The sequence below is a fragment of the Brachyistius frenatus genome, unplaced genomic scaffold, assembly GCF_029030835.1.
Source record: "Brachyistius frenatus isolate BFR_SWC_R1_liver_20210118 unplaced genomic scaffold, ASM2903083v1 Contig_47, whole genome shotgun sequence".
Taxonomy (NCBI): Eukaryota; Metazoa; Chordata; class Actinopteri; family Embiotocidae; genus Brachyistius; species Brachyistius frenatus.
Window position 1 is genome coordinate 142,160 of NW_027210646.1, and position 25,979 is coordinate 168,138.

Genomic DNA, 25,979 nt, shown 5'->3' on the forward strand with positions numbered 1-25,979 from the left:
TTTTCAGATGGATCACCAGAAAACTAATCAGAAGGAGTGACTTTAGCTAGCAAAACTGAAATAACTTAATGTATTGACTTCTAGTGGACCTTTTGGCGGTTTTTCAGCTTATGGCACTTCCACTTTTATATACAGTCTCCGGTTTTACCTCCATAATAAGTGGTTTAGATAATCAGACTAACCGCTTAATTTCAATGTGTCAGATCATCTAACCATTTTTTGTGATCATGTCCTATTGAAGAGTGGACCATCCCAAAACAATTTAAAAAGGCCCGTTGTAATAAGCCACAATTATCCCTTAAGTCTCTTCTCCAAATGTCTACACTGCCAGAAGGGTTTGTAGCTTATTGGCCTTTTATGTAAACCTAAATTCTAAACACAATTTTTTTGCTTCTAAACCTTTGACCTTAAAAGAGTGACACACTGTTTAAGTATGACCAATGGTGGGTGTCATCAGGTTGGCCTAAACATTTCCACAACCCACAAGGTGTTACCATCGAGTGATGATGGAATTGCTAACAAGACCAACAAAAGCTCTGTGTGCTGCTGTCAACCTGTCTCCTCCCACATGTCACCTTTCACCTCCCAGTCCTGCACCCCCACATCACACCTCAACTCTTTCTTATTTCACTCAAAGCCCGGAAAGAGCTGGGACGCATGTGTTTGGGCAGCTTAGTGAAGCAGTGATTTAGAGGTTGGGGCTTTGGCAGAAGGGGTATCATGGTGAAAACAGTCTATGGGAAAGGCGCCTTGTTGCGGAGTCAGAGCTGGAGGCTCTCCGGGGGCTACGGTGGGGCTGAGCCTCATTGCGGTTTGTAACAACAAGCTGTTGGATTTGGAGAGAAAGTTCCAGACACACCCCCAGCCTTTACTCAAATGCTGCTGCACCCTCCCACCCCCCACCCCCGCCCCCACCACCACCTTTTTCCTCATGCCTTAAAAAGTGTATCTGTCCCAGTAAGACATTCAAACAGGAAGCCCCCACCATGTGTTTTTCTTCAGCCTACCAACATCGCTCCCATTCTCACTCCACCTTCGCACTTTCAGCTTGTAGTTTGCTTCTCCCTCACTCTTCTTCTTCTCCTGATTTAGGAGAGCCAGACTCTGGGTAGAGGCAAGAGGTTAAAAAAAACCTTAGTCAAGAGGGAACACACACACACACACACACACACACACACACACACACACACACACACACACACACACACACACACACACACACACACACACACACACACACACACACACACACACACACACACACACAGAGACATCTACATGTGACAAGCCACTGCCAAACAATGGCTGTTGGCTGATAGGGGAGGAGGGGGCGGTAGGGGCAGTAGGGATAGTTTCTTGGAAGGCCTGATTGGAGCATAAACAGCAGCCCAGGAAGTGCTGAAGTAAGAGCAAAAGAAAGAGAGAGAGGGAGAGAGAGAGAGAGAGAGAGAGAGAGAGAGAGGGAGGGGGGTATCAGGAGAAGTGCAGGTCTGCCTGGAGAGAGAGAAAAGTTTTGGGACTGCAGCAGTGTGTTACTTTGTGTCACTCTGGTTGTGTCTGATGAAAAAGACTTGAAGCTTTTTTTTTTTTTTTTTTGTCTATCAGGACATACTGAGTTACAGAGAGCCAGAAAGAAAGGGTGAGTCGTTGCATCTCATACAAGGACACACACACACTCTCTCACAGATGTTGCCCTTAAAAATACAAAGATGCTCACAAACGTGTTAGAACAAACGACACCAGTTTTCCCCTCAGTCTTTCACCTTTCCAGTTGATGTCTGCTAAAGAAAATAGTCTCGACTTACTTTAGAGTTGGCTTCTTGTTATTGTCGCATGCAATGTCATTTTAAATTCTGCAGGGTTTTTGAGTGGCATTCAGTGCAGTGTTCTTAATGTGTGCTGTTTGCTGATGGTTTCCCCTGGCTCTGAAAGCTGCTTGTTTTGCATAGCTGTTTTTTGTGGTGCCTTGAACTGCAGCCAGCCATTCAGCAAAAAGAGGACCATCTAATGTGTGTGTGGCTGTGTCTAATTAAGCTGGGGGGGTGGGGGGGGTCAGAAGATGAGAGGGTGAACTTGAAAACAGCACGGTCACTCTCACAAAAACACAGATGATCTGTTCCATTAATTGTCCTGTGTCAGAACTTAAACTAACTCAACAGAACTTTTCTTAAACTTTTGAATCTCATCTGCCTTTTCAGAGCACAGGGAAATGTTGTCTCTATCATCAAAGTGGCTGGTTGTGATTCAGATGTATCGTAGTTTTGGTTCGTGTATGCTGCTGTTTGGTCCCTGGATCAAATAGTTATGTACATTTTCCCACCAGGGTGATGCTGCATTCCTCTTCTCAAAGCGAACATCAGTGTCACATGCCCAACTTCAAAGTCGCTGCGTACACATACAGCTTGAATAGATAGTGATCACTTTCTCTGCTATGCCTATTAATGCTTATACTGTTTCACAGTTTGTCCCTGCCCTGCAAATAAAGTAGGATTTTAAGTTTCTTACTGTCTTAACAAGCCTATTTTCCTGTCTGGATCCCTCCATTACCGCTGGAATTGCATTAACGTTTTCCACCGCTGAGTAGATTTGCATCTGGAAAAGCCTGGCTTTCCCCAAGCTCAGGCAAATGGAAAAGTCAATGTTAATTTCACAGCTATTCACATGTACAGTAAGTGTGTGATAAGAATCTCAGTTCATATCAAGTTTGGTTAAAAATATTTATTTTAAAACCAGAAAATCAGCAAAATCCAGTAAATAATGAGCAAAAGCAACAGTTTTATTTTGTTTTTTCTCTTTTTTTTTTTTACCACTCAGATGTTCAGCGATGGGTGTGATTTGTTGTGTCTCTTTCAGCAATGAGTAAATCAAGTTAAGTCCTCTTGCAGAGAAGGAAGGTAAACAGGTCTGAGAGGAGGGCCTCCTCAGAAAGACAAATGAGCTTGTGCCCTTGCTCCCCTTTCAGAGCCCCCGAACCTCATCTTTCATCACTTCTTTCATCATTTTGACAGAGTTAGACTGTCTCTCACAAGTTTTGTCTGTGCTTTGCTCATGTAGCATTTTGTCAGTTTCTCCCAAGACCAGAGGAAACTGTTATTAACTGTAAGGCAAAGCTTTAGCTGACAGTTTTATTCAGCCAAGCTATTTGTCTGAGTGCGAGTGATTTTGGCAGTGTTTTTACAAGCGAAGGCACACGGTAGCCCCCGACCATGTGCCTCCATTTGTCTAATATCATTACGGGACACTGAAGTCAAGGCTTGACCTCTTGATCAACTTGCTGGAGCAGTCCGTTGCATCAGTATCCAGACATAACACATCACATCTGAATCTGTGCAGGAGATCAAGCGCTAACCTGGGCCAAATGTATTGGCTGATGCAGATCTGTTGCCGCAGAGTTTGTTGGCTGCTTCGGGACATTGTGGAAACACACCTGGGGCAGTGGCGTGTGGCCGAGCAGCGATGGGGGAGGGAGGGGGTGTTGGGGGTAGACAGATCTGACCAGGTGTTTCTCCAGCAAAACTGTCATCCTTCACTGGGCCCCGAGCCAAGTCATGCCACGTCTCATTGAGCCTCAAACCTTATTATAGAGCTTTCATTTCAGCTCCTATTGGTGGCTGAGTTATGGATATGATTAAAACACACCCACATAATGGAAATCCCCAAAGTGTAGATATTATTAAAAAAAAAAGAAGAAAAAAAAAAAGAGAGAGCAACAGATAAAAATGCTGCTAATGTATATTTTAATTTTGAATTGAAACATAAATTAGTTACAATTGTTCAGTCAGATATGCCGATTTTCTTGGACACTGTCTGTGATGAAAGCCATTATATGGTGCTAAAAGCTCTGGAGAATATCCAGTAAGTCGAACTTGTTCCATGTCTTGTTTGTCAAACTACCAGGTCATAACAATTCTTGAAGCTCAATGTTTTTGAATGAACTGACACTTTAAAGGAGCAGTGTAGCATCTAGTGGCATCTAGTGGTCAGGTCGTATGTGGCAACCAACGTAATACCCCGACTTTACCGTCCCCTTCTAAGCAGGCAAGAGAGCCTACAATGGTCGCAAAACTCATGAAAAACGCGTACTTTTCTTACTAGAGACAGTTTTTGGTTTGTCCCAAACATGACGCCCTTCATAGAAGGGGACCAGCTCCCTATGTAGATATGAAGAGCTCATTCTAAGGTAACGGAAATACAACAATTCTTTGTTTGAGGTTGTAACAGACTAATAAAAACATAGTTATGGATATTATATTCCATATCTGCCTACGCACTGGTCTTTTAAAACTGTATTTGCTCATTTCTTGGTTGATGTAAAACTTGCTTTTCTGGGCGTCTGTGTCCACTGCTTGTATCAGTTCATAAGTCTAAGACTGTTCTTTGCACAAATTATATTGTCAATTAACTGCGAATAATAGATCTTGTCCTCCAGTAAGATTTTCAGTCATTTCAGCAGCTTAGACCGGAAACTGTCCTTCTGGCCAAAACAACCTGAGTCTAATAGAGGTGGGAATTATAGCAAGGTATAATCACATAAAATCTCTATCACATTAATTGACTTCTTCTTGTTCTAAATTGACCTCATTGTGAGCCAAATCATTTTCAGCGGAACAGTTGGAGGTGCTCTTTGAGCCTTTTTTTTTTTAAATATCTGCAAAAGAAGTAAGAAAGTACGGTTTAGAACACCTTATCTTGCCACCCTTAAAAGTTCCAGTAGATTAGTCATGTTTTATTTTACACTGTGTCCATTCCTCTTAGATGCTAGAAAAATTACTTTCTGTGAACTGCCAATAGCAACATTTTAATGACTTGTGAGGAGGAATGTGACAGACCAGCAAAAAATGATTTAATAAGGCAGTGGTTTGTAGTTCAACTAATAATGATTCGTTTGTGTCAGTCTTCCCAGTTTTTCTTTTTTTTCTCATCACTCTTTGTGTTTCATATATATAGTTGGTCTGAATGAAATTGAATGTTTTTTTTTTTTTTTTTTTTTTTTAAACTACTGACAGACATCTAAAGAGAAACTCATTGTTAAGCCACAAATACAAATCTTGAGATGCAAAAAATGTCTACGCCCCAGATAATTGTATTGAACAATGGCCACACCGAGAAAACAGGACTGGTATGGCAAATAAGTTCCCCGTCTTTTATTGTCGTGCTGTTGACCAATGGTAGAGCAACGTGTTCGAACTCAGCATTAACTACAGTCGTTGCTGTAGGCTTTTCTTTGACAAGGATTATCCACATAGGAAAATCTCGCTTCATGTCATGATGTTGGATGCTGGTGGAGCTAATAGACAATTTGCCAAGACATAAATCTAGGTTTTTATGTACTGTAGGTCTGTGTGCAGAGAGCATGTTGGGTTAATTCGCCATAAAAGGTTTTTTTTATTCAGGAAAAAGGTCTTTATTTTCATGTAAATGCTCTACTCTGTTGAAATGACCTAAAAGTATGAAAATCTATCTCATCTTTCTCCTCATTCTTTACTCCCTCTTGACATCTATGAGCTCCACATGCTAAATTGACTCCACCTATTCGGTGAAGTCATTTTGTTTCACTGTGTCCTCGTCCTTTGGCAACAATGAGAAAGGGGATAACCAACAAGCTTAGACAGAGGTGGGAGAGGCTGAAGTAGACACCACACTGACAGCTGCTGTTAACCTCCCCGGCTCTTTTTCTCCCAGTGTAAACACCTCCGCCTCCCCTATCCATCCACTCCGTTGGGCACTTGGTTTGACGTGGTGCCTCCCACAACACACAAGAACGTTCCCGGGGTGTTTTTGTCCAGCGACGGACATGCTTTGTCTACACGAGTCCCGCTTGTATGTTTTTGTTCATCATTGTCGACTCTGGCTTCTCAAGTGAACTTTGAGGCCAGAGTGATGTCAGAGGAAGATGAAATGCAAAAAAAAAAAATGCTCTGATAATTATGATTTGACTCTAATTAACAACCTACAAATGGCCTCATGCGTCAGGCCTGTTAAACTTCTGACATCATTCTCGCTTTTTGAAAGCGTATAAAGCACTCAAGGTTTTCTGTCCTCATAAGGCGATAATTAAGAAAAGTGTTAAAGCCTCCTAATCCCAATAAATATGGATGAGACTTCTATCCTCCGCCCTGTTTAACAACCTGCAGTGCCTTGCCCTCGTCCCTCAGATGTTGCTTTTTTATGTTTTCTATCGACCGATTTGACTGCTAATGACTCATTATCACGGCATGAATTTATAATTACCCTTCCTCCAGACAAACTCTGTGTACTCTCATTTCGGCATGGTCGAGATTATGAAATTCCGATCTCTGAAAATATTCTGCAAAGCCTGTGACAAACAGGATGTTTTTGTTAAGCTCGGATATTCTAGGAACAGCGGCTAACTGAGCTCTGGAGTTGGAAGTTTTTGAGGAAACCTGTCCTCTATCTTTACATGGTCTGTTTGGAGAACTCCTTCCTGCTCTGGCTGATAAATAGACGGTACCATGTAAATATTGGAAAGAGGCTCAGTGGCGCATGTTTAATGTAGAATATAAAATAAAACCCTTTCAGGCTAAATGTAATGACCGGCACAGTACGCACTGAGAGAGTTGCTATTTTTGCACCGTGTATGACTACGTGAAGGCACCGAATCAAGACCATACACTCTGACGACGTTATTTAAGTAGTAGAAGGATTATACAAGCGGGACACGTCTTCACTTATCCAAACTGCAGTTGAGGATAGATTTTGGCACACATGTTGGCCACACTGGCAGTGAGTTTGATAGCTGTAATAGTATTGTCTGAGCGGTATTTGGCCGTGGTAGCATGGTTTTATGGATAGCAAAGTTGGTCTGTCGATCAGTTGGTCCACCACTTTGGCTGAGACTAAAATATCCCACAATCCTTAATGGACTGACATGACAAAATGCACCAACATCCTTCTTCCATAGGGCATGAATCCAGAATTTGGTGATGCCCCATCTTTTGCTTCCTTTCCTTCCAACTTTTTGTTTTACCATTCAAAGTATCTTGGTAATTGGAAACCCATGCAATAGCCCAGATATCCATTAATGAATCCTTATTGCTTTAGTGATTTCCCTGACTTTTTGTCTAATGGCACCAGCAGGTGGCTACGAATGACATTCCATTAAAACTTTTGGATGGCTCTTTGTGAACTTGTGAAACCAAACTTTCAACTCATTTAGTAGGTGGATTTACCTATGTAATGGTTTGTTTGTCTTTACAATAAGCACCACATTCGTACAGAGCTGCTAGAGTGGCTGTAGACACTTATACGGGAGAATAAGGGCAACATGCTTTATTTTTCTCAACAAATCCCATGAAAAGACTAAAACCAGCAACAGTTACTCTTCAATTCAGTCCTTTCCAACTTGTTCAGCTTGTCTGTGGCTCTCAGTTTAGAAACCCATTCATTCCTACTAAAGATGTAAATCGTACCAGAAAAAAAGGCTAGAACATCTCCTAACAAGTGGCCACTTTAGTTTTGAGCAAACCATACTCAAACAACAGTAAATAGTGCATTTGTTCAGGATGTCTTTCATTCAGTGTGCTCAGTAGTATTCACATCACTTGGATTGTGTCTGTGAAATTGACTCAAAGTTACCTAAAGTGCCAATGTTCCTCCTAACGGAGGAACATGTCACTCAGCACAGTTTCTGGCTCCTCTTTGTATGTCGATTTGACAACAACTATATAATAGAGTAATGAGGAAGACTTCGGCCGCAATATTTGTTAATGAGACCAATACATTGGTGACTTTGGTCTTTTCATGGATGTTGTTGACAGTCTAAATATATAGAATTTTTCCAAAGGCAACATCTCATCATGCATGTTGCTTCGAATAAGAACATTTAACCTCCAGAGCTCTTGGCCCAGACTGTGCCAGTGAGCTAGTCCACCCCCAGGCTCCCCTCACAGTAATGAAAGCCGTCTTGTAAAACCTGACATTTTCAAGTATTTTACCTTTCTGCTGCACCTCAGTGCTTCAAATGAGTTCCACAGTATTGACAATGTTAATAAAAGCTAAATCTTTTCCAAGTGTGAAAACATTTTAGGAATCCAAATCATAATAGGCCTTAGGTATTTTTCCATTTTAGCTTGCCCAGTGGTGAGATAGCCCTCATTTGAGTTTTTAGTTCAAAAGCTCCCTCAGAAGACAACTCTATATTTTAAAGCTTATATTTACAGATAATATCTGTATTATGGTGCAGTCATAAGGTTTACCAGTCTGTCATTACATTCCCCTTAAAATCTATGGGGGAAAATTGGTTTTCTTGGATTTTCCATTCTCCCAACAATCTCACTGCTTTTACCTAACATTCAAGGCCACAGAACATTCCACGAAGCATTTCCATTAGTTTTGTAATGGCAGGAAGACGGGAAACAGCCTCTTGACACACATGTTCAGCCACACACCAACTCTCACAGTTCCGTCCCTTGTGCCCTTTATCACCTTTTCTTAGCACTTTGTTTTGAAATTTCCTTCCCGTCAGGTTTTCCTTTCACAAGAAAGTGTGTATCCTCCCCGGCAGCACAACAATGCCCCGCTTCATTTCAGCTCCCCAAGATCTGAAACCACTGGAGCCAATGGGCTGCCAGGCACATGCTAAAGCCATTAGGTAGTGGATGACGGTGGTTAGCCACAGAGGCATCACAAAATAACCATCTCACTACATACATAATGAAACCAAGGAGAGAGGGAGGGAGTGGGGTACTGTGTCTGCATGTGTGCGCACTGGCATCTGTGTTCAAATATGGCTGGTTGCCTGTCTAATCAGTGGACTACTAATTGTGCAACAAGCCTCTCACAAGAAGGAATGTGCCTCAAAAGCCTTGTTCACATATAAAACAAAAAAATCGGCTCATATTATCTCTGATGTGCTTTCTGATAATTTTTCCAAAAGTCTTTAAGTGTCTGCTCAGCATGACAGATCCCAGCCATGGTTGAGGAGGGCTTTTTATTATTAGACACATCCCATTCGGTCTCTGAAAAGCTCAACTCGTACAGTTTGATGAAGGACTTTCTCTGGAGCTGGCAGATGACTTCATTACAGTGACCATCTCAATCTGAATTTACTGGGAGCGCATCCATAATGCATGACTTACCTGGTATCAGTGGACCCCAATTAGAGCCAACCAATAATCGTGACAGAAGTTAAGTTTCTCTGCAGATGTGCAAACAAGGCTTTATGTGCAACACTTAGAAAGCAGGGCTGCAACAAATTATTGTTTTCATCATTAAAAAATGTATGGATTTGTTTTACACTAATAATTGAGTGGAATGTAAAATATTATGAAAAATATCCCTCAAAATTCAATTTGACCTTGTTTAATTGACTTTTGACCAGTTGGAGGCCGCGCGACAGGAATGCTCAGACAGATATGTGTCTGTTTACCTTTTTAATGCTCCACGATGTTCCCCAGATATTTTGTCTGCTGTTAAGTGCTGAGCAGGTGGTGAACAGTGGGGTTATCGTGGCTTTCTCCCTGAAAACAGATGTCTGTTGCTAGTTAAATTGCGGGCTACAAACCCAAAACAGTAATCTCAGCGGACCATTGTGTTCATTCTATAAACCCGGTGTGTTACACTCACTACCACTCTCTGTTTAGTGTGTGATATCAAATGAATCAAGCTTTGTAGAGCCAGAGAATATTGCCCTGCTGCTTTAGGTCTGTGTTGTAAACTCAAAACCAACGTTGTATGCATGTCACCGGGGGAAGATCTCCAATACATTCTGTTTGGACCATTAACCAGTGCAGTTTCTATGGCGCAGCTGACAGCTGCATACTTCACACTTGATGACAGCACTTAGTTTGAGTGTTGCTACCCTGATTTCCAGCTTTCGGGAGAGTTTTATTTGTCTGACCAGAATCTGTCCGGATGACAGGAAAGACATACTATAAAAGTCAAACGGTTCCCTTTTAAAAGTCTTTACGGTATTGCAGTTGGTGGTCTGTGGGTCTGCAACATGTACAGTATCATTTCCATGGGGGTTACGTGTTACACGGAGTGTCCCAGTAAGCTGGATTCTGTGCTGCTTTGATCAGGGTAGAGTCCCCTCACTAATCCGCTTGAGCTCTGGATGATTGCCCAGGATACACACACACACACACACACACACACACACACACACACACACACACACACACACACACACACACACACACACACACACACACACACACACACACACACACACACACACACACACACACACACACACACTCTCATAAATTGTGATTAAAAAACAGATGTGAAGGCCTTGCCAAAAAGATGAAATAGTCAGAATAAATGAAATGGGAACAAACTGACATAACACTCGGATGGTTGACTACACATTTGCATGTACTTATGTGCCACTTTTGGTGGCTTAAAGGTTGTACCAGTCATCAAAGTTGCCTCATTACACTATCTGTGTGTTTGAATACATGTAAGTGTACAGAATAGTCTTGTGCTCTTTATCCAGACCAATTATAACTTGAAATTAATGACGTAATGCTAACCTGGGTTTTCACATCTTTAGTCACAGCCTGTGGGAAAAAAAACGGACATGATCTCTGATCCATATTTTAATTGCAGCTGCAGGACACAGACAGGATTAGGAAATGGAAATGCTTCTGTCGCTTCTTTTTGTCTTTTTAGCAGCGTTTTAAGAGCTCTTATAGCTCTGGGCTTAACTGCAAATCTCTGTGTCCTGTATTTCAGTGTTAATAAACAGGTGGGAGCTGAATGGACGTAATGAAATGATTGAGTCGGAAAGAGGAATGAGAAAGACAAAATCGGAGCAGAAAGGAGAGCTGAGCAGGAGAGAAGAAAAGGGGTGCTACTTGAAGTGTGTGTTATAACCCTCCCTCCATTACATCACTGAGATGCTTCAGCACTGATGACATCGTCGTTCTAGGAAGGGGGATTGGCCCCAGGGATGATGTCATTAATAACCAATCAGAGGACTTGGGGGGCCGGTAGGATCTGGCCAGCTCCTGAGGCTGAAATAGTAGGAACTCTGAAAATCTCTTTTTCTCCTCTCAAATCACAGAGCCTTTGTGTCTCTTTGTGTACACTTTTCCTGGGGTTATTTTTAGACTGGTGTTAAAAATAATTGACCTCAGACCCTGTTTCTGCCACTGCCACAGGGCAAAAGGTGACAGCAGCTGACCTGCTAAAGAGGATTGAGTAATGTATACATTGTAAATATAAAGCAAATAGGTTTTAATGAACGTAATATCATATGAAGGAACTGGTTTTTGCCTTTCCACGTGAATAGACCAGTGTCCTGCTTTGGTGTGAACAGTGCTAAGCATGTGGTTCCCCCTATGTGAGAAATTGAACTTGGATGACAGTGGCCTTTTTCATCTCTCTGCAAAGTTAAGATATCATTCTACATACTTATATTTATACAGCAGGGTACACTCAGAAAAAAATTGATTCATGACCTTAATGTCTGGCAAAAATTTGGCATAGTCTTTATTGAGTAACAATAGTTTTGTAGATATAGAATATCTTATTTAAACCAGCGTTCACCTGATTCTTGGCCCCTTAAACAGTGCAATATATTGTAAGCACAACATTGTTATATAATGAACTGATGAAGTTGCTCATTTACACATCCAGTATGATCTTCAATCTTCTTTTTGCTCTGTTTTGGTCTACTGTGTTTACAAACTTGCTGCGAACTTTGTGTATCTGCTGTTTGCTGCTGTGAATGGATCAGTCAGTCTTGTTTATCGCAGGTTCTCCAATATAAACAGGTGTATCTGGAAAGAAAGCAATGGGAGCGGAGAGATTCCAAAACGGTAAAGATGCTGGCCTTAAAACCGAAACGGCTGAAGGACTCTAAAACTTTCCTTAGAGCTGAGGCGAACTATTTGGTTGTGATAATTCTCTGTGGATTCATCACTAGGACCAACAACTTATAGATATTTCATACATTGTTAACATTAAAGTATTGATCAGGGCAGCTTTAAAATGAATTTGATGTCTCCATAATAATTAGCATTCTCACTTCTGTAACCGTCTAGTTGCTCTTCTTAAAACTTTAATATTAACCGGCTGTTAGATTAGCCTGCTGTGCTACATATAGGAGGAGTTAATGTCATTTAATAAAAGTATCAAATTAGTTTTTAATATTCAAAATTTCTTTCACTGTTGGGGAAAACCGATTAGACCACAGTAACACCAGGATGCAATGTGATGCGTAGTAACTGTTTTACATAGTGAAATCAGTGACATTAAGCCTAGTGAGAAACTCTGCTGCCATCTGCACTCCTATGACCTGATCCCTGCTTGTCCATTATGGCCACACTGTGGTAAAGCTATTAAACCTTGGAGGCCCCCCCGCCCCCCTCTCTGCCGTGGGAAAGCTGCAACATTTCCTTTACTGCAACCACACTACAAGCTACAGCTTGTGTTTCTTTTCCTACTTCCCCACAACGTTGATCACCTGCATTCTCGTGATGCCGTTAAGAAATCTCCTCTGTCAGTTCATATGAATATGTAAATACTCTTATGTTTTTCTGTGTTTTAAAGTAAACAACAACTGATCTTTAAGTGCCCCATTTTTATTTGTTATACACAGACCGGTGAGGGTCTGTAATGCATTTGCATTACAGTTTATGCACATTTTATGCATCAAGGCATTCTCTCCCTCCCCCTTGAAATGGTCTGGCCAAGCTGGTCCACATTCACAAACCTTTCAGTCCCACCCCCTTCTGCTTCACAGAGCCGTAAGCTTGGACACCGTCCACCCTCTGACTGGCACACATATACATCAATACAGGAACACACAGCCATAAACACACAACACATGGACAGCACACAGCAGGTTTCACAGATAAAGACTAGGACAGAGACTCTAGTGTTCTCGGGATCTCAGAGTGGCTCCCCCTCCACAAGGCCTATTTCATATCCCAGCACCACCTGCAACACTTATCAGCTCCAGCAGCACTCACCTCTCCCAAGTAGGACCTTATGCAGAGACTCGGCTTTATCAGCTCTCCAACGCAGATGTAGATGCTTGGTTTGGGCAGTTTGAAGCTGTCTGGCCAGAACATTTTAAACCAATGTGTCACTCAGTGAATCTTATATATGAAGAATCAGAATTGTTCTTTTGTTTTTAATTAACACAGTTAAGTGTATTGTTCAGTTTTTGGTTCGTAATAACCTTTCGTTGACAACGGGTATGCTGTGCTAGCATGCAGATGAAAAAGGGAGAGGAAGAAAAGCGCAATGCAGAGGGGAAAGTGAGGAACACATGATTGACTGGCTGGCAAAGTCCAGGTCCTAAGCTGCTTATCACAATGAGGAGAGTCAATTGCAGCGCAATCACTTCTTAATAAACTTGAGAGAGAGGTGGCATATTGAAAGACATATTTAAATGGAAGCCATAAGCAGGCTGAACGCATAGTTAACTCGCTGCAGCAAAGGGGACTAAAGTAGCTTTAATTTTCGTAAGATTCGGTGTAATATCACCAACGCATCTTCATCTGTCTTAAAATCTGTCTGACTCCATCGTTCCCTCCAGCGTTCCTCAATAAGCCATATCATTCATTTACTGTACATTCAGTGTGTTTGTTTATGCTTATGTGACTGTGTGTGGTTTTGCATGCTGATGTCACAAGTGAATTTCTGCTGTGTACACTTATTTTGAATTTGTTGACACAGAAAGCTTGCCAAAACAGATACGAGATTTCTTAACAACATGCACACAGTTTGAGAGAGGCCGGAGAATTTGACCATTTCCTTCTTGGCGCAGTTCCTGTTGCAATAATGTTCTGTAGACTGATGGACAGTCTGCAGTACGGTGTGAGCAGATCTGATGTTTACAGTGAAATTACTTTAACATGACCAGAGTTCAGCAAAGAAGCTATGGCTGCCTTTGACAGGAAAATAACTCACAAAGTAGGATTTTGACAAAATCCCAAGCAGATAGAGGTTTCAAGGCCCAGTTCTCATAAAATGAAAACACTAGTCATAACTGCAATTCAGACCTCTGGAGGTTCTGGTGCACAGGAAGGTTGCAGCTATCAGATTTTAAAGAAAAACTTCTCTCAGGCAGCGTAGAGGGAGAAAATTCCTGATCACTGACTCCTGGGTGGACGTCCTCCTCCCAGCTGCAGCTGCTCTCATCGTCTCTCCATCCCTCCCTCTCAGGACGCCGCCAGCCTCACCGTTGGCCCAGAGACTGTTGTCACGGGAAACCAGCAGCCATCTGAGCCAATGTCTTGGGTTGACTTGCACCTACACTGACCATGAGTTAATGAAGTGTGCACACTGCTGGGGGTTGGCTGGCAAACACGTGCATACAAACTCATAACTGCGCACACAGGCACGCCATAACAAACACACCAGTTCATTAAGCAGCACTTAGTGTCTTAGTTAATAAATGACAAAGGAAATATTCTGAAGCCTATTTCCTTGTGCATGGTTGAGAAGTCACAAAAAAAACAAAAAAAACCCACTATCGTCTTATTTTCTCAGGCACACGCACACAAACGCGCACAAAAACACACAAACTCACACAAACTCACACAAACACACCCTGTAATTTCCCCCTGATCATTGCACATCATGGCTGGAGCATGTTCAACAGCACCCCCTGGTGTGGAGAAAACGCAGGGCATCAAAGTGTTTTGTGGAGAGAAGGTAAAATAGCTGGTTTGTTGTTTTGCATTGATCAGGTGCTGATGCGTGTCAAAGAGAGGTAGCAGACAGATATGCCGGTTGTGCCGGTGAATGGAGCTGGCCAATAAACAAAGCTGTTTGTTTGAGTTGTCCTCAGGTTGTTTTAGAGGGAAGCATCACAGCTAACAGGCCCGCTCTGCCAGTGGATCCTCTCTTTCCCACCGTCTGCTTTTTTGCTTCGTTAGCCGAACAACGAGGGAGGAAGACAGAGAAGAGGGGGAACAAAGTGACTGATTTGCAAGCGACGTGGACTGTAGCGTTATTTACTTTTACGAGGAACGTCGAAGGCTTTGCTCATTAGTTAAACTTTACTGGAGTTGTAGTCCATTCAATAGGATGGGTATTAACTTTGCACTTCAGTTAAAGATCTACAAATATCACCCACTCAGGATAAGCCATTCCACTTGGAGTCAATAAGCAGTCAAATTAATTTGCCGTGCTTCATTGAGTCCAGCCGCTGTGAAGATCTCCTTTTGAATCTCCTGTGGGATCAATATGAATTTGAATGTTATTTTTCAATGTTAAGATGTCAAATAATCTGTTTCTCAATAGCTGTTTTGCTATTGCATCCACTCACCCCGTTACGGTTACTATTCCCAGCACTCACGCCCACATACACACACTGAGACCACATGTCTGTAACTCATATCTTTTGGCCGGCGGCCCGTCAGGTTGGCAGTCCTGTCTGTTTATACGGCTTCAGCTGAGGGGAAAGTCTGTAAGGGCCTGCACATCAGACCACACACACGCACGCACACACACACACACACACACACACACACACACACACACACACACACACACACACACACACACACACACAGATACTGTACATATCCGTGCACACACGCGTGTATCTCAATTGAAAGGTGAAACGCAATCAGTTCATGCACCACAGAGCTGCGGGTGTCCGCACATTTGAGCTGAGACAGATGTTGCAGTGGTCTTAGCTAACAGGATGGGGACCGGGTGGTCATTACCGGCGGCACCGCAGCTGGGAGATGCCTCATTAGGCCAGAGATAGGGGTGAGAGTGAGTGTAATTCCTGTGGTTTTTATTTTATTCATGATGGAGTGGACAGTTGTGTAGTTTTAATGGGGAGGATAGCCAGAGAGGAGACATGTAGGAAACACTGTTATTTGTTTACTGTGCTGTAGAATATGATAGTGCCAGTGTCCTGAATAGACACCACAGCTACGGGTGACTGCTCTCACAGCACACGGGGGCAATGTGGATGTCACTCCTAAATCAACGGGTCACATAAACAGACAGCAGCACATGGCGTAAGTAGACAGTATTACACTCGAAGGAGAAAAAAAGATCATGAAACAGCAAATGTACACAATAAAACTGAAAATTTCTAAATTATCTGAAAACTCAGAGCCATATTGTTGTTGTTGTTGTTTTTTTACATCCAGCTCTCTTGTAAGAGACCATTAAAAAAAAAAGTCATAACAGCCTGTTGTCCTCCACATATTCTGACATCCTGACCTGACACTGATATAATCAACCTCCTCAAATCAGAACAAAGCCCCACTCATCCACAGGCTGTTGGAGGGAGGAACTTAGGCGTAAAGGGTCATAAGACCTCTCTTATTGGTGATTTTTTTTTTTTAAGTGGATAGTTTTCTTTGCCAGTGAGCCTTAAGCTACATTAGAGATGAAACACCTCTTTTAGTTCTGAAAGAGGTATATTTTCTCCTGTCATTGTGTCAGCAATCACTTTCACACAAGGTGTCTTTCATTGTGTCCAAATGCGAAAGTGCTGATTTGCAAGAAAACTTGAGTTCATATGACTCGTTCTGCAAAGGGTGAAGATACCCAGATAGGAAGTCAGATATTCCCTGCATGTGAGTGCGAGTGCATGAATGCCTGTTTTTGTAAACACAAGTTGTGGAAAAAAATGTGGCTGAACTGCATTGTGAAGGCGTTTTTGTTTTTTTTAAATGCTGTGTCACTTACCGCCATGGAAACAGTTTATCTATGAGATCAGTGATTTCAGTATAGAAATTGTCTGCTTTATTATTCTTATTTTTTTCTTTCTGCAGACTTTGAACAGATCACCTCCGCAGACACTTGCATTTGCCCTATACTGACACTTGGCTATGTCAGCGTGCAGCACTGGTTGTGGGCGGAAGAGAGTAATGTGATAAGTGAAGGGCATGGAATCAGGTGGTCTCAGTCTGACACAGAAAGGAAGACTGATAGAAAAACAAAGGTTCTTTGGGCACAACATGCAGAGGAGTGGGAAGAATATGTCCACAGTTTTTAGGTTAGGTTAGGTAGTTACTTTATTAATCCCCGAGGGGAAATTTTTTACAAATCGTGACTCTAGTCATTGGTCTTAAAATATAACTTTTACAATTTATTTCAAGGCATTTCTTCAAAAATATATCCAAGAAGACAACATTGTCAGTTTACAGCCAAGCTACTGACTTTTTGAGGATGTACAGTAGTCAGCCACATCACCCTGCTAACATGTGTGTTTCATGATTTCCATCTCTGCAACCTAATTGTTGTCGGTATCTTTCAATGAAATGGACAAATGCCAACCAACATGGTGGTGGGAGATGAAAAATCAGGGGATCCCAAAATTCATTCAGGCTTAGTCTGTACAAAAAATAGGGCCAAATGAACCAGTAGATGTTGAGATATTTCAACTCAGGGGAAACTTTAAAGTCATCTGGATTCATCCAGACAATAACGGTCTGTTGGGCCAGTGGTGGACCAATGTATAACAACATTGTCATCCCCCGTCACTTGAATTGGGGTCTTAATCATTTCACGTCAGAGGCAGAATTTTCTAAAACATGATTTTAAGTCTCTGTAATGGTCTAAATGACTTGTTAAGTTGGATATTACCGCAGCCTTAGAATATTAATTTATTCTAATCATATTTAAATTAGATCCGTTCTGTACATGAGGCTCAGTTCCAAATGAACGGATCATCTGATATTCCAACTCTGATAACTTGTACGTAATTTAAAAAAAAAATACCGTCAGATTCTCCGCAGTGGACCAGCGCTATTATGTGTATTCCTATTCATGGCTGCAGGGCATTGCTATGTGAACCCTACTTTTATTGCACACAACAGGGCTTTGTATCTAACTGCATAGTTATGGGACAGTAATAGTAGGGGAGAGTGGGAGTGCGACCAGGGATACATTCCTCCATAAATAAGTGACAGCCAGAAAGTAACTGCAAACAGCGGGACACCCAGCTCTTTGCAGGACCTGGTGTTCGTGGGCAAGTGCCTCATGTAGTCTTTCAACTGAGAGACCATCATTTACTCAACACCGGCGGCTGTGAAAGAGAATGACATTCTTGAGCCATTGGAGTGAGACACAATTCACTTGTAGATCCCTTGTGACAATCTAAAAGGAGAAAGTAATTTATTTGGGCCCGCAATGCTGACAGTAAAAAGTGCAGCAAGGCAGGTTGTTCAAACCACAGGATGTAATTGTTGCTGTGGAGGAGTTGCTTTAATTATACGTTTGGCTTAGCAATGACTGACCTGTCGGCTGGTTGGGGTGATGTATGTGTCATCGTCAGGCCTGAGGAATTTTGACACATAGACACAGACACTCTCTATCGCCACTACGTTGACAGCTAAACTCAACATTTCAGTTCTTAATTTTTGGGAAAATCAGCAGCCCTTGAAATTTCAGATCATATTTGATATTATTTAAGTTGACTTTGCATTACATATTTTCTGATATTCAGAACTGCAGTGCGTAACTTTTGTCTCCCCCTTCTGCCAGTGAGAGTAATTACAAAAAACTCAGCAGCATGTGCTTACATCCTAGGTTTCGCCTTGGCTTACTCTGTTGCTTCTGTTGCGCCTGTAAAACTGTGGATGATTGAAATAAAAGGTGTCATAACCTGCACAAAATGACTGGTTTCACTATCAGAATTTGATACATTCAGTCCAAAACATTTGGAAAGTCTCCATAAGCCACACGATTGAATTATTTTATTTCCATTGAACTTAACATGGGGCTAAACAAGAGGTTAGCCAGCCTGGCGGGCGGAAGTCTCCGCTGCAGAGGCTCTGCCCAATAAGCCTGCTCAGTATACAGTCACCTTGCGACTGGGTAAGTGTCTCACCAGACAACAGATGTAAAAACTTTGTATACTATGAAACACAGAGAAAGTGATCACTGCTTATTAAGCATTGTGTGGACTCCTTTGGCCTGGGTTTGAATGTTCATTTATCGATAAAAGTCCCACACTGTCGCTTTAGTATAAATGTTCAAGCAAAAGTAACAGCGCTTATAGCACATGAACTTTTAGGTTTCTCATGTGTCAAATATTATTTTCATTCAACCGTATAAAAAAATTTAAGGATTTGTGAAAATTTGGAAAATGACTGAGCACAAAAAAAAATCAACAACATAATCAACAATAAAACATTTTCATTGATAATTGTGGCCAGTCAACATGACACACGGGATTTAAAGAACATTGTCACGTAGAGCTTGTAGCATAAGACAGCTACAGTTAGAGCCAAGTGTAAGTAAAGCAAGCTGTAAGTGGATTCACTAGTTTGCCTGCTTTCACCAATCATACAAGGAGAAATCTGTCATAAGAGGAAGAAACACTATTTGGAAGAGAAGATAACTCTTGGAAATGACTGAAGATCATACAATACTGGATAAATAATATTAGCATGAATCTAACCAGAGTCACAGAATGACAAATGACATGATCCCTGTCTAACTCTGCCTATTGTGGCTCAGCGCCTGGACATGCAGGGACTGAAAGCAGACAGAAAGTGGGAGGAAGCAGACTTCTCTCCATATGTTAGACATTATACGTCAGCTGTTGCATTGTGTTTGTTCATGCGCTCGCCCCACCAGTTTCAATTACATGGCCCACAAAGTAGGGCATTGATCCCCTCACGTTTTCCTGTTAAGGTACGTCAGTTTCATGCCTTCTTCCTGCACATTTAAATGGGATCACTTACATTAGCAGCTGCAAAGAAATGAACTGAGATGCAGCCTTCCCCCCTCCTTTAAAAACGGAGACCTCGAGCATGTGTGCTGACTGCCAGGCAAACAGGACAGTGTTGCTTTTCACAATCCCAAGAGGGAGAGCAAACACAAGACTGCGGTGTCTCCTGCGTGGTTCCTAATTGGAAACAACACCGCCTGCAGGACTGACAGTTGTCTTGTTGATCAGATAACTCGATCACATATTAGCTGGCTGCCATACGCTGAGAGCAGTTTGGATGTGGCTCAGAAGTAGGTTATGACACATTTGGATGCATGTGCGTGTCTAGTGGGCCCCTCAACAGGGACCGAGAGCTTAACAAGAGGCAGCTTGCAGACAACGTCTTGATAAAGAACAGGCTATGTGTATAGGAGTTTGTATTTGTGTGGGTCTGTGAGTGTGTTAGATGGTTTGGCAACTGTTAGTCCCAGAGTTGAGTATCTTTTATGTTGGTATTTTTATTATTATTTTTTTTTTTACAATGCTCGATATACTCTGTGTTTTTCTCACACACATTTACATTCAGTCCAGGACCACTCCATAGCAGCACTAGAGCTTTTAGCCTGAGGGGTGAGGGTCGAGTCTCTCAATGTCCTGGAATGCAGTTGACTTTCTAAATCCCCACCAGTCTATCCTGGGGCTGCGGGGCAGGGCCTATCTCAAGCCCCCTTTTCCACGTGAGCTACGTCTGGAATCTCTAAGCAAAAGCAGTTAGCTGATTCACCCAGCCAGTGCTTTTTCTCACCGGCACTCCCGAGTGTTGATCTCAAAGTACAATGGAAGAAGAAATTGCAGATGAAGACAAAGAATGCTCACTTGGGGAAGGTAATGAGCTCTCTGACATGCCCACCCGCCCCAACGAATTCACATCCTATAGAGGTTCAGGTCTGTTCTGTCTGCTGAGTGTGATTTGGTTAGCAGGGGGGTAAACTGTGTTTGGGAGTTAAAAATAGGATTGGAAGTATGAGACGTGCTCTGGCTCTCAATTTGAGCGGTGGGGGTGGGAGGTGTGTGTGGGAGGGAGGGGGGTGCCACTGGTGACGCACCACCGCTTAATATTCTTCAAAAAATTATGCCTGATTTTTTTTATTTACCGAACAACGGCAGTTTTGTGTATCCCCTAAAGATCTGCATTTGAAAACAAAATGGATAAAGCTGTTGTGAACTGCACAAGGAAACAAATAGAAGCTCAGGCTTTGCAGCTACCAGCAGGTGTTTTACTCGTCACAAGTTATTGCAGTAGTTAAATTTACCCCTGCTTTAGTCCTAACATGTCAACAAGAAGTTCCTCTTTTTACCTATGGCTTGTTGTTCGAAAGCTTGAAAGCAAGCTTTCAAAGAAAAGACAAGTCATATTAAAGCACCCACAAAATGGTGGCAAATCACTGGAAATTTCCTCCTTCAACTGTTGAAGAGCTGAACTCTATAAGAGGTCCCTTATTTTCTGCCATTATACTCTGAAAGGTACACATTACGGCTCTTGCTACCTGTCTACAAAACAAGGCAACAGATCATCTTGCTTCATTTCTTTTTTTCACCACTGAAGCAGTTTTTTTCCCTTTTATTTACCTCTTCTCTTCTCTTCTCTTCTCTTCTCTTCTCTTCTCTTCTCTTCTCTTCTCTTCTCTTCTCTTCTCTTCTCTTCTCTTCTCTTCTCTTCTCTTCTCTTCTCTTTTCTCCTCTCCTCTCCTCTCCTCTCCTCTCCTCTCCTCTCCTCTCCTCTCTCTCTCTCTCTCTTCTCTTCTCTTCTCTTCTCTTCTCTTCTCTTCTCTTCTCTTCTCTTCTCTTCTCTTCTCTTCTCTTCTCTTCTCTTCTCTTCTCTTCTCTTCTCTTCTCTTCTCTTCTCTTCTCTTCTCTTCTCTTCTCTTCTCTTCTCTTCTCTCCTCTCCTCTCCTCTCCTCTCTCTCCTCTCCTCTCCTTCTCTTCTCTTCTCTTCTCTTCTCTTCTCTTCTCTTCTCTTCTCTTCTCTTCTCTTCTCTTCTCTTCTCTTCTCTTCTCTTCTCTTCTCTTCTCTTCTCTTCTCTTCTGCCACAGACTCACAAAGCTTTCACATTTATGGATTATAATAGTGTTCCTGCGGGCGATGATTGATTTAAGACAAGATAACAAGGGTACAAAGATGTTTATATGCCCAAAAGGAGTTGTGTTTACTTTATATTCAGTCTGCTCCATATCAAATATCTGTCTCCCATCTTTTTTGGGGGGTTATTTTCATGTGATAAAAATGGAAAGTTTCCTAAATGAAAAATAGTTTGATTCCAATCAGAAACATGCTAAATGACAGGTTACTTTCCATTGAATCTGTATAAACACTTGTAATAATGGAAACTTCCATAGTAATTCCTTTTCCTCCTTTCATATTTGCATCAGCATCTATCCTGAAATAAACCCCTTTGCATCTGGCATATGATGTATAAACAGATGCTCTGTAAATCATCAACCAAGTTTCTCCATTTGTGCCTCCTTTCATTAATGGATACCCTTGTTGTTGTTTTAAAGGAAAGACACCTGAACAGCTGTTTTAACTGGGTGTTTTTTATCAGCATTACTGTGTCTGTCACATTAAACTGAAGAGTTATTGCAGAAATATGAAGCATCATAAATGTGTGATGAACTGAACCAACTGTGTATCAGGAAATATTTGAATCCCAGCACTGTTTCTAGAGAAAATAACATATTCTAACATCCTTTTGAACATAGATTAAGTAATTTTTTCTCTTGTCTTTACATTTACCCTTGGGGTGTGTTTCAGTCAGATAACAGCATTAATTAGGCAAATAGATCACAGGTCTGATGTTTGATTTGTCCTGACATGCCCTCTTCATGACCTGTGGAAAATAACATACACGTATGCACGAGTTGTTGATGTCCAAACATGAAGTGTTTTGACCCCTTGTGTCCCCTGTGTCTCCTGTGTCCCCTCAGAACAAACCAAAAGCAACCTGAAGGTAACCTCCCCAGAGGACAGCGAGCACGTCAGCCGCAGGCAGGCCTCCCCAAATGGGACGGCCGCTTCAAGAGGGGACGCCAAAGGCAGCCGCACTGTCCCTCGAAGGCACACGTTAGGGGGGGCCCGCGGCTCCAGAGAGATCCTGGCGATGCAGCCATCAGATATGGACAAGAAGAGGGAGGCCTTCCTGGAGCATCTGAAGCAGAAATACCCCCATCATGCCTCGGCGATCATGGGCCATCAGGAAAGGCTCCGGGAACAGGTCAGTGGGTTTAAGAAGGCCAGGGTGTGTCATGTCGTTGTTTTGATCAGACTCACGTTGGGACTTAAGACATCACAGTAAATTAATGTTAAATCTGCACTTTAATATATCAACAATGAGTCAAATATGTGCAATGTGAAAGGGTTTGCTCAGAGTGATCAACAGAATTATCAAATGTACCAGTTACCTCTAAGTCCATGGAGAATTTTAGCACCTTTTAGGGCTCTGTTTGGGGTTTTTGTTTTTCGCTCTCAACCTTATTTTCAGCAGAATTAATCTGTACACCAGCAGCTGACAAAGTTAGCCTTTAGAAAGTGAACGTATTGTGACTTTAAGGTGCCATATCCATGAGCTGGTGGTGGCCAAACTATGGCCGAACTATAAAGGATATAAAATATTACACATGACAGAAACAGGACTGATTGTGATGTTGTTCTGTGTCCATCTGATGGAGAATTACCCTGTACACCAGTCCGTGACAAAATTAGCAGCTGCCCTTTAAAGAGCCACTTCGACACTACTAACTAATGATAATGTCGCAAGGTGTCCACCTGATGTGCAAAAAAGCAGTCGTCTGCCCTTCCAAGTGGCCAAAAATCTATCAGTGCTGATTTAATGTCAATCCAAGACCATTGGAATAAACTGTATTTACCATAATGATGCAATTTAAATTCATTCCAACACAACTGTCTTCAACATCTGGGAATTACAAATATACACATCCAGGCTCCTATTTAGAATCACATGAAAGTTTGCTTTTCTTGGAAGAGATTTTTGTTTTGCTTTGTAGAATGCAGTGCAACTACAAATGTAGTTCCTTCCTGTTTTTTGCCCCAGGTTATATGTGAGGTGTAGCCCATAAATCTGCCTGTCACATCTCCCTCCCACAGCTGCTGTGAAATAGTGAGCATTATATGAAAGAGTAGAAAACATGCAAACCACAAACACTTTGAATTGGCCATACACTCCTGTTTGGATCACTGTAATTTGACTTGCTTATAGCCTCAGACTAGTTTGTGTGTTCTAGACTACAGAAAGATGTATAATTTCCCAGTGTCTTTTGTGAGCTTTTAGAGGTTATAAAGTCTCCTTTGTGAAGAAGTCAGTGGGGAAGGCAGGACACAGAGGGAGTCTCGAGGTGGACATTTGGTTCACCTGGTCATTGTCTGTCTGTTTGCTCCTGGTCAGAGGAGACAAAGGGGAGGAGCGAGCTGGCTTTGTAGCCAAAACAATTGAGGTAATGGTGAGACTGGCACCGAGCCACAGGGGAGCTCCAGGCAAAAGTACACGGCATTGTGCAAGAAGGATTTTGTATGCTGTTTTTCAGGCAGGCCCACACAACCTGCACACATGCAAAATAAACCCTTTTCATGAGGTGCTGCTTCAGGCTACTGCACTAATCATGAACTCTGTAGATTTGCATAGTTGATATCAGTCAGCATTGATGATGGCAGGTTACGTGTCTTGATCAACTGATTTGTGTGCTTTTTATATGGGTGTGTATATATTGATACATTGTTTTATACACTGATTCAACTCGTGATTCTTATCTATACAAAATAAAATAAGTGTACATCTACTACGCAAAGGGAAACGGAGGAGAAACTTTGTTGGAGAATTTAAGTAGTCGGACAGGTAAGTTCAGCTGCGGACTGGGGTGGAGTCAGAGTTGCCATAGTGACTCATGATGTCATCGCTGGAGGGGCTCGGTTTACGTGTAGGTGCCTGTAGGAGGGAGAACTGGCTGCTTGTGTGTAGAGCTGGAAGTGCTGGAGCGCTGTTCTGCAGAACAAGCAATGGACCTGGAGATTGTTTGGAGACATGGCTCTCTGTATGTGAAGCCCGCACAGGAATTAAAATAAACTTTTTACGCAGACTGGAATACATTTTTGTCATATCGGCGCCGCCAGTCCCGTCTGAGGCAATAAAGGTAGGACATATCGGGAGATGTGCTGTTAATTTAGACAGCCAGTGCATTCTCCGACATTAAAAGCATCGCGATGTGCCTTTTGTATAGTCGTGCCACATCAGTACGCGGATTGTTGCGCTTTTAAGCGAAGTGAAATACGCGCAGGAGTTTGTTTGTTTGCTGCAGCAGCGCGCAGCAGCACGCTGGCAGGTGCTGCAAACTTCCACGGAGCGAATGCAAAAACTTAGCGCACGAGTTTAACAGGGGCAGACCAACAAAACGACGACACCACAACTAATCGTTCACTTCACTGTGAACTGCGGCTCCATAGTATTACCGCGCTGGCAGTTGTGTGGCAATAATTGCAAAGCAAATGATCTTTTGTGAACGGACGGTGTTATGTCACATCAACGTGCTGTATCTTGCACGATAGTGATGGTGGTGATGATTATATGTATATATATATATATCAATGTACAGTAGCTGGTAACAACGGCTGATTGTTACGCGGCTTGCTGCTGGTGTTTGTTTTTGCAGTGTTATGCAAAATCAAATTATAGATTAGATTCATAAGAAATGTCTGATATCTTTTGTGTCATTGTCACACCTCCTTCGGGGTGTGTTGCAGTGTTGTTTTCGTTCTTAAACCGATACACTATTGGTGCCTGCAGTGAGGGAGTTGCTGTGCTTTCCCCTGAGCTCAACTTGTTAGCACATGATGATTTATTTTGTGTTGCATTTAAATCTAATAATTCTTGGCATGCAGTCAAATGTGTAATTTCTTTCTGGGCCGATTTCAGTAGGTAGTTAGATAGGTAGGTAGGTAGGTAGGTAGGTATTTACTTTATTAATCCCCGAGGGGAATTTTTTTCGCTACAGCAGCATACAGAAGCAATAAGATAATAATAGAAATAATAGAATAAAATACTAGAATAGAATAGAATAATAGAAAAGCAATAAAATAGCAGTAAGTAGCAGTAAAAAAATATAAACATAAAATATAAAATGCACAGTTTATACAGTACATTATATATCTATATATATTATATACAAACAAACCAAGAACACAGTCAACATATATATAGACTAAGGATGTGCGCTTGATTTCATGATTAGACTGTTTGTGTTGTATCCAGAACTGCTGAATTTTGTTATATATCTCCCTTTTTGTGAGTATTTATGAAGGCAACTG

General features: G+C 42.0%; 1 protein-coding gene across 15 annotated transcripts in view; it reads left to right on the forward strand.

The window, feature by feature from the left end:
- Positions 1-25,979, forward strand: part of LOC138623788 (sickle tail protein homolog) — a 108,120-nt gene that overhangs the window by 40,052 nt on the left and 42,089 nt on the right. For 12 of the 15 annotated variants that reach the window (XM_069703488.1, XM_069703481.1, XM_069703486.1 and 9 more), the window contains exon 2: positions 22,592-22,878. In XM_069703488.1, coding sequence (XP_069559589.1) covers positions 22,592-22,878 — 287 coding nt within the window. Of the gene's footprint in view, positions 1-20,406; positions 20,492-22,591; positions 22,879-24,479; positions 24,809-25,979 lie in introns of those variants that run through there. The other 3 variants (XM_069703489.1, XM_069703492.1, XM_069703491.1) reach the window with 3 other exon arrangements.